Source organism: Pezoporus wallicus, unplaced genomic scaffold (assembly GCF_028554395.1).
Source record: "Pezoporus wallicus isolate ANWC-B61680 ecotype Strahan unplaced genomic scaffold, APGP_CSIRO_Pwel_v1 contig_6042, whole genome shotgun sequence".
Lineage (NCBI taxonomy): Eukaryota > Metazoa > Chordata > Aves > Psittaciformes > Psittacidae > Pezoporus > Pezoporus wallicus.
Window position 1 is genome coordinate 48,774 of NW_026641079.1, and position 12,366 is coordinate 61,139.

General features: G+C 48.8%; 1 protein-coding gene across 1 annotated transcript; it reads left to right on the top strand.

Annotated features, from left to right (window-relative positions):
• Nucleotides 1-248: 248 nt before the first annotated feature.
• LOC130606021 (myristoylated alanine-rich C-kinase substrate-like) lies at nt 249-626 on the top strand (the record flags this gene model as incomplete). Its single annotated transcript, XM_057421933.1, has 1 exon — nt 249-626. A coding segment is annotated over exon 1 (378 nt), but the record flags the coding sequence as incomplete, so codon positions are not given.
• Nucleotides 627-12,366: the final 11,740 nt, after the last annotated feature.

Here is a 12,366-nt window from a genome sequence, read left to right on the forward strand (position 1 = left end):
GGCATGAAGGGTTGCGATAACAACAGATCTGACCGGATTAATAGTCATTCGTCACAATGCTGATTTATTGGCTCTCAGAGTTGTTCTTGTTGATCTCACAGCTTCAGACCGTTGTAACTTACTTAGAGCCGGTATTTGCTGTGTTAGTGTTTATCAAGTGTGGGGCTTGGGCTAAGGTTCTTGTCTCACTGTGCTTTATGGCAATGGCTTGTAATACGGGCGGGCTCCAGCAGCAGGGCGGGACGGACATGGCCGTGGACTTGTACCTGGCCGTCCGGCTGCTCTTCACCGTCCTGGCCCTCACCCTACTCTCCATCTTCGTGAGGCTGCGGGGAGCTGAGGGGGAGCGGCCCCGGGAGCCGGCGGCAGCCGAAGCGGCCCGGGAGAGCGGCCCCGGGGACCAAGCGGCGGCGGGAGCGGGGCCGGAGGCCGCGAGGGGACGGCTGCCGGTGGAGGAGGTCGGGGCGGTCGAGGAGAGGAAGGAGGCGGCTGCCGAGCAGCGGGAGAAGGCGGTGGAGGAGCCGAGCCCCGCGGAAGAGCCGAGCCCCGCGGAGGAGCCGAACCCCGCGGAGGAGCCCAGCTCCGCGACGGCCGAGAGCATCCCCCGGCAGCCGCCCGCCGAGCCCCAGGAGGATGCAGGAGACCACGCAGCATTTCCCAGCAAGGCAGAGGAGGAAGAGCTGGACTCAGGAAAAGAGAAGCTGGTGGTGGGAGAGCCGGCAAGCACCACAGCTACACCAGCTCCAGTGACAAGTACAGCAGCATCGTTTGAGAGTTCTGAAGGTTTTGAATGGCCTTTGGGTATCCTTGGGACCTGCCTGCTGATTGTGATGGGGATCAGCATGTTGGCACGCACACAGACTGTGTTCTACCCACAACCATTTTGTCTGATCTCAAAAGTTAAGCAGAGTCAGGTTTGGGTCTTGTCTGGGGTTAGACGAGGATATAGGGGGACCAGGAGATTTTCCCTAAGGCTGGACAGTCACGAGTGGCAGGGTGTGTGTGACAGTATGGGCAAGTATCTAGTCCACTGGGCCCCTCCAGTGCTTTGGAAGCATTGGAGATGGAAGGCAGCTGTATGGAGTCCCCAGCAACAAGCTGCAGAAACTGCTGAAGGGGACAGTGAATTATTTTGAGCCTGGTGGGCCCATGGCACTTCAGGTCATCAGAGCAGAGATGCAACACAGAGATGGACTCATGATCAAGGGGTGGACTTAGCAATGGACACTATTGCCCTAGTTATTCATGAGTGTGAACACTGCACACAGTCTCTCCTATTCTGGAAGACTGTTACAAGAGATGGAGCCTGACATCATGGACCAGATGGACACAGCAGCTTTATAGGGACTGGTCTGTGCACTAAGATAAGAGTGATGGTATATTGAAAATGTGGGATCTGAGCATGACGTGAATGGTATGGAATAAGGGGTGGATAATGTCCTGGGTTCAGCAGTAGCAGTCATTTTTCCCCTTCTTGGTAGCTGGTGCAGTGCAGTGTTTTGACTTTTGGCCTGGGAACAGAACTGATAGTGATGTTTTGGTTTGGCCAAGGACTTTGTGAGCCTCATGCTCTGCCAGGGAGGAGGGGAAGCCGGGAGGAAGCAGAGACAGGACACCTGACCCAAACTGACCAAAGAGGTATTCCATACCACAGCACGACAAAGCATGACAAAGCTGAAGAATTACACCCCTGCCTCCCATTTTCCAAACCAGGGCTTTAACACTTGTGTTTAAAGCAGTCAGGTGTAATGGAGTCTGTTACAAATTCTGAGCAGGGGAGAGAGGTGCCACCTCCATCAATATGCGGCCCACAGCTGGGATTCCTCAGGTCCCACCTGACAGCAGCTGTCAGCAATAGTTACAGCAGAACTGTTGAACAGTTTAGCTATGATTCCAGCCACACTCAAGTCAGGTACAACATTACTTCAGCAGCTGTGATTAAACAATAGTTCTGATACAAGATATTTTAATAACACTAAGGGGAAATTTCTGCTACAAGAAACATTATCACAATAGGACCACATAGACATCTCCAAAACAAGTATCTTTCAACACAGCCCATCTGCCCGAGAGCCAGGATCCAGCAACAATGAAGAAATTTGTGGTTTTCTATCTACCACCTGACTCCCTCCAACATCAATACACAGCTTCAAAGTCCAAAGGGACACTGAAACAAAGCTGGATGGACAGAGAGGAATCAATGGAAAACGAAAACCAAATAGCTTTTAAATTATTTTGGACTCTAGAAATGAGGAGTTCTTATTTTTAGACTGCATGCAAGTATCTCAAGGTGCTTTTCTTTCATCCCCATGACAGCAGTTAAGTGAATACACCTGCCTCACCTCACTCCCTTCTGATGGTAAAGAGATCTTACATTTAAGTTATAACATGGAATACTTCAGAGCAGTCCTGTGCCAAAAAAGCACATTTCTGAGGAATGCAAAGGTATTCAATAAAAAGCTTTTAAAAGCATATTTTTAAATTTGCAGCAGGAAAGCTTTTCTGTGTCAAGACAATAATTCTTTTAAAAGCATTGATCAAAATGTCATTCTTTTATGAGTGTACAATACCTTTTAATGGCATACAACAAGTCATTAGGGTTATATACCTCAGTACAGCAGACAGCTTACTGGAAAATCAGGAACACTGGCCAAGGTAGTCCCAGCTCTGCTTCACCCAAATACCATGAGTAAAGTGATCCAAAAAATAAGTCGAACTACTCATCACTTCCACCAGAGTTATTTTCACCGTAACCCACACATTTTCCCCAAGAAATACCTCTTACAAACATGATGAATATTCTGGCTTTCTAAAGTGGGATTCTATCACCAAGGTCAGATCTGCTTCTTCATTTTCCTCACCAGTGGTCATACTTATCCCCAAATCACCACTGACTGATGAATCAAATGTGGCTGAATTGCACATAATGGTTTTGATTTTCAGAAATGGGAAAAAAGCTAACCTACCCTTTCCTAGCACTCTGAGGCCTGGGACAGAAACTGTCAACAAATCATCCAATTCTTTCCAAATGATCCAAACTTTCATAAAGGGAAGGGCACTGGTGATAGCATAGAATCATAGAATAGTTAGGGTTGGAAAGGACCTTAAGATCATTTAGCTCCAACCCCCCTGCCATGGGCAGGGACACCTCACACTAAACCATGTCACCCAAGGCCTCGTCCAACCTGGTCTTGAACACTGCCAGGGATGGAGCATTCACAACCTCCCTGGGCAACCTATTCCAGTGCCTCACCACCCTTACAGGAAAGAATTTCCTTCTTATATTCAACCTAAACGTCCCCTGTTTAAGTTTTAACCCGTTACCCCTTGTCCTATCACTACAGTCTCTAATGAAGAGTCCCTCTCTATCATCCCTTCAGATACTGGAAGGCTGCTATGAGGTCTCCACACAGCCATCTCTTCTCCAAGCTGAACAGCCACAACATTCTCAGCCTGTCTTCATACAGGAGGTGCTCCAGTCCCCTGATCATCCTCGTGGCCCTCTTCTGGACTTGTTCCAACAGTTCCATGTCCTTTTTATGTTGAGGACACCAGAACTGGACACAGTAGTCCAAGTGAAGTCTCACAAGAGCAGAGTAGAGGGGCAGGATCACCTCATTCAACCTGCTGGTCACACTCCTTTTGATGCATCCCAGAATATAGTTGGCTTTCTGGGCTGCGAGCGGGATGGACGTGGCCGTGGACTTGTACCTGGCCATCACGCTGCTCTTCACCATCCTAGCTCTTGTCTTCGCCTCCCTCTTCGTGAGGCTGCAGGGAGCCGAGGGGGAGCGGTCCTGGGAGCCAGCAGCAGCCGAGGAGGCCTGGGAGAGCAGCCCCAGGGACCAAGCTGCAGCAGGAGAGGGGCAGGAGGCCGGGAGGGAATGGCTGCCGGTGGAGGAGGTCGGGGAGTTCGAGGAGGCGAAGGAGGCGGCTGCCGAGCAGTGGGAGGAGGTGGTGGAGGAGCCCAGCCCCACGGCCGAGCCCAGGCCCGCAGCGGCCGAGAGAATACCCTGGCAGTTGCTCGCCGAGCCTCGCGAGCCTGAGCCCCAGGAGGATGTGGAGAGCAAGGTGCCAACTTTGGGAGCCTCAGATGGGTCCAGCCTCAGGCACCCCGGACAAGTGGAGGATGCAGGAGACCACACAGCATTTCCCAGGAGGCAGAGGAGGAAGATCTGTACTCAGTAAAAGAGAAGCTGGTGGTGAGAGAGCTGGCAAGCACAGCAGGCACACCAGCCCCAGTGACAAGTACAGCAGTATCATTTGAGAGTTCTGAAGGTTTTGAATGGCTTTTGGGTACCCCTGGGACCTGCCTGCTGATCGTGATGGGGATCAGCATGTTGGCACACATACAGACTGTGTTTTACCCACCACCATTTTATCTGATCTCAAAAGTTAAGCAGAGTCGGGTTTGGGTCTTGTCTAGGGTTAGACGATGATATAGCAGGACCAAGAGATTTTCCCTAAGGCTGGACAGTCATGAGTGGCAGGGTGTGTGGGACAGTATGGGAGAGTATCTAGTCCACTGGGCCCGTCCAGTGCTCGGGAAGCGTCGGAGATGGAAGGCAGCTGTATGGAGTCCCCAGCAACAAGCTGCAGAAACTGCTGAAGGGAACAGTGAATTATTTTGAGCCTGGTGGGCCCATGACACTTCAGGCCATCAGAGCAGAGATGCAACACAGAGATGGACTCATGATCGAGGGGTGGACTTGGCAATGGACACTATTGCCCAGGTTATTCACGAGTGTGAACACTGCACACAGTCTCTCCTGCTCTGAAAGACTGTTACAAGAGATGGAGCCTGACATCATGGACCAGATAGACTCAGCAGCTTTATAGGGACTGTTCCATGCACTAAGATAAGAGTGCACTGAGATAAGAGAGATAGTATATTGAAAATGTGGGATCTGAGCATGACATGAATGGTATGGAATAAGGGGTGGATACTGTCCTGGGTTCAGCAGTAGCAGTCATTTTTCTCCTTCTTAGTAGCTGGTGCAGAGCTGTGTTTTTGACTTTCGGCCTGGGAACAATGCTGATAACACTGATGCTTTTAGTTACTGCTCAAATGTTTAGACTGACCAAGGACTTTCTGAGCCTCATGCTCTGCCAGGGAGGAGGGAAAGCCGGGAGGAAGCAGAGACAGGACACCTGACCCAAACTGACCAAAGAAGTATTCCATACCACAGCACATCATGCCCGGGATGTAACTGAGAGTTACCCAGAAGGGCTCGTTCACTGGGGGGTTGGACTAGGTATCGGAGCTATCAGTCAGTGCTCGGGCGGGTGGGGTGGAGTGAGCTATGGATCGGTGGGTGGTGAGGTGTTGTATATTCTTCTCTTGTTATTTCCTTTATCATTATAATTATTGGTGGTAGCAGTAGTGATTTGTGTTATACCTTGGTTTACTAAACTCTTCTTATCTCAACCCCTGGGAGTTGCATTCGTTTGACTCTCCTCCCCGTTCCTCAGGGAGCAAGAGGAGTGCAAGAAGGGGAGAGGGGTTGTGAGAGAGAGACTGCATGACTGGGTTTAAACCACGACACCCCACATAGAACAGCTGTGCAGTTCTGCAAGGGGCTAACTGAGACAAGAGGGGGCACAAAATTACAAAATGGAATATATAAACCTTTAGAATCAGTTCTAACTAATGTTAAGTTTCATGGCTTTGAAACAGTAGCAATGGAAAATTACTGAGGTGCATGATACATAGAAAAAAAGAGTACAGCTAGAGAACATACTGAGAATTCTTGTACAAGATAAATCGTTATAGTTGACATAGTTTTAAGAAAAACAGTCTAGAAGAACAGGACACAGGGACAAGGAGTATCTGGGAATGGCAGGTGTCCAGGATGGGCTACAGTTAAACTAACTGATAAGTAGGAGGACAGGAGGATTATTATGTCTGTGGTGCTAACAAAGCAATTAAGCTGGTATAAGAAACTACTGCGGGTGCTCCAAAGGCTGCCAGAAGTGATGAAGATTGTTGGAAGAAGTAAACGACCCTCAGAGACCACCACCACAGTTCTGTATGCATGCAGGGAACTTTCTGGAAAATGATGTAATCCGTATGTAGCCTCATGAATATGTATGTATGCCCAGGGACTATATAAGGACGGCTTGTGTAGCAATAGGGGAACACATGTTAGGAGGAACTATCCCCCATGTCTCCAGCAAAACAATAAAGAATACCTGCTTGTCAGCTTGAAAACTTTGTTGGCAAGTTTGTTCCTGGAGTTTTCTCCGAATCATAATGAAGAAACACACTCGCAACATGAACAACTGGCTGATGCACTGGTAAAGAAGACTACTACTGGTTCTGCCAGGAAAAATTGGCGGGTCATAGTAGTAGGGGACTCTACTTTGAAAGGCACAGAGGCACCCATCTGTCGGCCTGACGCAGTCTCAAGGGAGGTGTGCTGCCTACCAGGGGCTCCGATCAGGGATGTTGCCGAGAGGCTCCTTGGTCTAATAAGTCCCACTGACTATTACCCACTTCTAGTCGTCCATGTGGGTGCAAGTGATATAGACAGCAGGAGCCCGGAGAACATCAGTAACGACTACAGAGCCCTGGGAGAGATGGTTAGGGGCTCTGGAGTTCAGATAGTCTTTTCATCAATTCTTCAGGATAAAGGGGAGGACCTTAAAAAGGCTAGGTGGATTTGGCAGATTAATAAATGGTTAGAACAGGGGTGCCATAGTCAGGGGTTTGGGTATCTAGAATATGGGATCATGGGACTCAATTTGGGAGGCCAGGTCTACTGGAAGCTGGTGAAGCTGGTCAAAGGGGAAGAGCTGTTTTGGTAGGATGCTTGCCCAGCTAGTCAAGAAAGCTTTAAATTGGATGTGTTGAGGGAGGAGGTATCATTCCATCCCAGCACTCCCCAGTCAGTTGCCAGCACCTATAATAAATGCTTGGAGCAATGTAGAGATATTCCAGCTGCTCCAGCCAATGAGCCAGCTTCATTTGGAGCTTGGCTCAAATGCCTCTATACAAAGGCCTGTAGTACAGGGAACAAACAAGAATTAGAGATGAAAGGCATGGCAGACAGGGAGGGGGAGTTGCTATTTATGTTAGGGATAGGCTGGAGAGTATGGAACTCTGTCTGGGGACAGGTGATCAGTTAACAGAGAGTTCGTGGGTCAGGGTTAAAGGGAGAACAGTGATGTGAGACATTATTGTGGGGATCTGTTACAGACCGCCTGATTAAGAGGACTCTGTGGATGAAGCACTCTATAGACAGAAACAGCCTCACGCTCATAGGCCCTTGTTCTCATGGGGGACTTCAACCACCCTGATACCTGTTGGAGGGATGGTTTGGCCTGGCACCAGCAATCCAGGAGGTTCCTAGATTGTGTAGAAGACAACTTCCTTCTGCAAGTAATAGAGGAGAGGTGGCATTCTTGACCTCGTGCTTGCCAACAGGGAAGGGCTGGTTGGAAATGTAATGCTCCAGGGCAGCCTTGGTTGAGTTCTAGATCCTCAGGACACTGAGAAGAAAGTGCAGCAAGCTCACTGCCCTGGACTTCAAGACAGCAGACTTTGGCCTCTTCAGGAACCTGCTTAGTAAGGTTCCATGGGATATAGCCCTAGAGGGCAGGGGGCCCCAAGACTGTTGGTTGATATTCAAGGATCTGCTACTACAAGCTCAGGAGTGTTGCATCCCAACTAGAAGAAAGTGCAGCAGGAAGGCCAGGAGACATCCTTGGATGGATAAGGAGCTGCTGAGGAAACTTTGAGGGAAAAAAAAAGAGGCTTATAAAAGGTGGAAACAAGGACAGGTGGCTTGGGAAGAATACAGGGATGTTGTCCAGGAAGCAAGGGAGCAGATTAGGAAACCTAAGGCCCAGTTAGAATTAAACTTGGCTAGGGATGTGAAAGATAACAGGAAGGGATTTTGTAGTTACATTGCAAATAAAAGACAGACCAGGAACAATGTGGGCCCTCTGCAGAAGCTATCAGGAGACCTGGCTACCCTGGATTTGGAGAAGGCTGAGATTCTTAATAACTTCTTTGCCTCAGTCTTCACTGGCAAATGCTCGGACCGCACCACCCAAGTCTTGGAAGGTAGACATGGGGACTGTGAGAATGAAGACCTTGTGCCCACTGTAGGAGAGGATCTGATTCGAGAACATCTTAAGAACCTGAACTTGCACATGTCCATGGGACCTGATGAAATCCATCTGCGGGTCCTGAAGGAGCTGGCGAATGAAGTTGCTAAGCCACTGGCCATCGTATTTGAAAAATCATGGCAGTCAGGTGAAGTTCCCGATGACTGGAAAAAGGGAAATATAACCCCCATTTTCAAGAAGGGGAAAATGGATGACCCAGGAAACTACAGACCAGTCAGTCTCACCTCAGTGCATGGCAAAATCTTGGAGCAGATTCTCCTGGAAAGCATGCTAATGCACATGTAAAACAAGGCAGTTGGTGACAGCTAGCATGGCTTCACTAAGGGGAAATCCTGCCTAACGAATTTGGTGGCCTTCTATGATGGTGCTACAGAACTGATGGACAGGGGCAAAGCATTTGACATCATCTACCTGGACTTTTGCAAAGCATTCAACACTATCCCTCACAACATCCTTGTCTCTAAACTGGAGAGATATAAATTTGATAGATGTACAGGGGGGTAGTACAGGGGTTTGTACAAGGGGGTTTTACAGGGGGGTTGTACAAGGGGGTTAGAGGAATTTGCTTGTCCATCTGTTGTAAATGCCTGCTAAGCAGAACAGAGACCTCCGGTCCTGTTGATAAGGAAAGCAGATACCTGGTCCTGGAATTTGCTTGCTTAAACAAAAGGACTATCTGTTGTAAATGCCTGCTAAGCAGAACAGAGACCTCCGGTCCTGTTGATAAGGAAAAGCAGATGCCTGAATCTACTGATAAAGGGGAGAAGCTGATGATTTACGGCTGGGACACTGACCAACTCTAAGGCCACACGTGAAGACTAAAAAGGTGAAAAGTGCAAGAAGAGGAAGGCTCGTTTACTTCATCTTGAAGACCCCTACCCAGAGGAGGAAGACTCATTTACTTCATCTTGAGACCCCTGCCCATGACCAGAGGGGGCACTGCGCAGGTGCAGAGGACCTTCTGGCTCATTATAACACGAAGCGGGGATAGGACATGAATATGTATAGGCGTGTTGTGCAACCTTATGAATATCTATAACTTTAGAGAATAAATGTAGAGGGAAACAACACTGAGGCACGCATGACTTTGAGGAATTATCCCTATGCGACTCAGCACTGAATAAAAGCATACCTACTTTACAACTTCTAACGAGTTGTGGAGTTTATCCGCGCATCAACACACTTTTGAGGTGGGCTGATGCCAAACTTATGAAGTTTAATCATGCCAAGTGCAAGGTCTACACCTGGGTTGGAGCAATCCCAGGCACAGCTACAGGTTGGGCAGAGAAGAGATTCAGAGCAGCCCTGCGGAGAAGGACTTGGGGGTGTTGGTTGATGAGAAACTGAACATGAGCCAGCATGATCCTGCCCCTCTACGCTGCTATCGTGAGACCTCACTTGGAGTATTGTGTCCAGTTCTGGTGTCCTCAACGTAAAAAGGACATGGAACTGTTGGAACAAGTCCAGAGGGAGGCCACAAGGTTGATCAGGGGACTGGAGTGCCTCCTGTATGAAGACAGGCTGAGAAAGTTGGGGCTGTTCATCCTGGAGAAGAGAAGGCTGTGTGGAGACCTCATAGCAGCCTTCCAGTATCTGAAGGGGGGCTATAAGGATGCTGGGGATGGACTATTCATTAGGGACTGTAGTGGTAGGACAAGGGGTAATGGGTTAAAACTTAAACAGGGGAAGTTTAGTTTGGATATAAGGAAGAAATTCTTTACTGTTTAGGGTGGTGAGGCGCTGGAATGGGTTGCCCAAGGAAGTTGCGAATGCTCCATCCCTGGCAGTGTTCAAGGCCAGGTTGGACAGAGCCTTGGGTGACATGGTTTAGTGTAAGGTGTCCCTGCACATGGCAGAGGGGGTGGAACTAGATGATTTTAAGGTCCGTTCCAACCCTAATTCTATGATTCTATGTTTCTATAATCAAGGAGGTCAAATAGGACCAACATAAACAGGAACCTATCTCATTTCTCACTTCAGCTTTTAGCTGATTCGTGTTTCAGTTGAAATCTTCATTCCAGAAGTCTTTTAATAACAGATCTGGCATACATTTATTTGAAAATACATCGATACGTTTGATCTTGTGAAATACGAGCTCACTCCTCTAATCAAGGTAACAGGGTTTTATAGAGGGACAAAGTCAATAAAGCAAAAGCAATAGCACTGGGCGCATGACCGTAGCCAGAGGCATGCTGATTAGCATTTGTTACAGGTTTATATACTTTCACTACTGCATTAGTCATATACATATTCATAACTTATACGTATAGGCGGGGAATATTATAACGAGCTCCAGGAACTAATTATCATAAGTCTCCTCCTGTTGGCATCTGCACACTGCTCTCTGGTGATCGTGGGCAGGGGTATTGAGGATGAAGTAAGCAGTCTTCTTCATGCAGGCAGGGGTCTTCAAGATGAAGTAAGCAGTCTTCCTCATGGTGTACTTTTCACCTTTGGTACAGTTGGATGCCCCAGTAATCACAAAACTAGCTGAAACCAGCCATATCTGTAATTTTTCTGATAGCTGGCAAAGATTTAGAACAGTGTGACCTTTGTACAAAATTTATTGCAAGCAAAACAGGACAGGCAGTCAAGGAGTATCCAAAACTAGCAGATGTTCGGGAGGCAGTGTCTCCAAACTAACTGATAAGTAGAAGGATGGTGTGAAATAATTCACTCATGTTTAGTTTGTTTAGTGGGGCCACTAAACCCTGTTATCTCGCCACAAACTTACAACACAAACATTGTTCTTTATCTTCGACCTAAGTTAAGCTAAAAGTACATTAACCCTATGTTTTCCAGGGATTAGCTTTCCTCATATCAAGTCGTCGTCCCCCCCCCCCCCCTTTTCTTTTACCTTTACAAATTCTTTTGCTATGTGACTCCATTTTGCTCAAGAGTTCTGGCCATTTTCAATTTGTCTAATCTTGTGTCCTTGGAGAGCTTTTTTTCTGTTATTGCGAACTCGTACAGTTGCGTCCACATAGCAACACCTATGATTTGGGAAAGCCAATATATTTATGTGTTTATCACAATCCCAGGAGTCTGTTTACAGACCAGTCCATACTTCCCACTATCTTTGAAGCACAGCCAGCCTGAAGAAAGAGTTTTGCACCCAGCTGCTAAAACCACTCTTGCCAACAAAGAGTTTGGGAAGCTTCTTGGCTAGATGGAACACCCTCGAGCATTAACCTGTTACACAGTTTGTCAAGTGCTAGATTTTTCTAGATCTTTGGCAGTGCAGAGGTTCCTTCCTGTATACGCAGCGGTGCAACCGCCAACGCTTTCCCCAAAACAGCCACAGAGAAGCCTGAAGTAACAGCGCAGCCGACCCAGACCAGGATCGAGCAGAAGTTGCCCGCAGCGAACGAATTCGAGAAAGGAAATCTGCCTCCCTCCAACCTCCCCTAAAGAGAGGAAGGCAAGAGGAAGTGGTCCATCCGTCCGCCTTTACCTCAGCCTTCCGCCCGTGCGTGTCGGCGATTGGACAGCAGAGGAAAGGGGGAAGGGCTTTCAACCAAGCTCGGTGGAGGCGGGCGAGCGTCGTGTTACCATGGGGATAGGCGGCGCTGCCCTCCGCGGTCCCACGGCCGCGGCTTTCCAAGAAGAGCGCCCGGACCCTCCCCGGTCCTGCTCCGAACTGCCTCACATCCGTGTCACGGGCTGCAAAAGAAGCCAGAGCTCCACAGCAGGCACCTGATTTATTTCTATGACAAGCAGCTGAAGGAGTTACTGCTGCCTCTAAGCCATGCCCTAATTCTAGAGAGAGATGTGAGGGCGATCTGGCTGCGACATCTGTCACCCCATTGATCGCCAGGGTTGATTCGGCTGATCTGGCTGGCTAGGCGGGTGTCCCCTTCCTCCCTCACCGCTCCACATGCGTCCCTCCCGAAGCTCTGCGCTCGGTCGAAGAGGACGACCTTCCCCGATACAGGCGGTACCGTTCATCGGTCACGGGTATATGGTAGCTGCGCTCCCCTGCTAGAACCTCCAAACAAGCTCAAGGTCCAGTTGTAGGAGAACGTAGGGCAGTCAAGCTTCCAAGACTGCAGACACATCCAAGTGAGGCGCTGCACGTGGCAGTCTGCCATTCTTTCCCCTCAGTTCAAGAAGGACAGGGACCTGCTGGAGAGAGTCCAGCGCAGGGCAACGAAGATGATTAAGGGAGTGGAGCATCTCCCTTATGAGGAAAGACTGAGGGAGCTGGGTCTTTATAGTTTGGAGAAGAAGAGA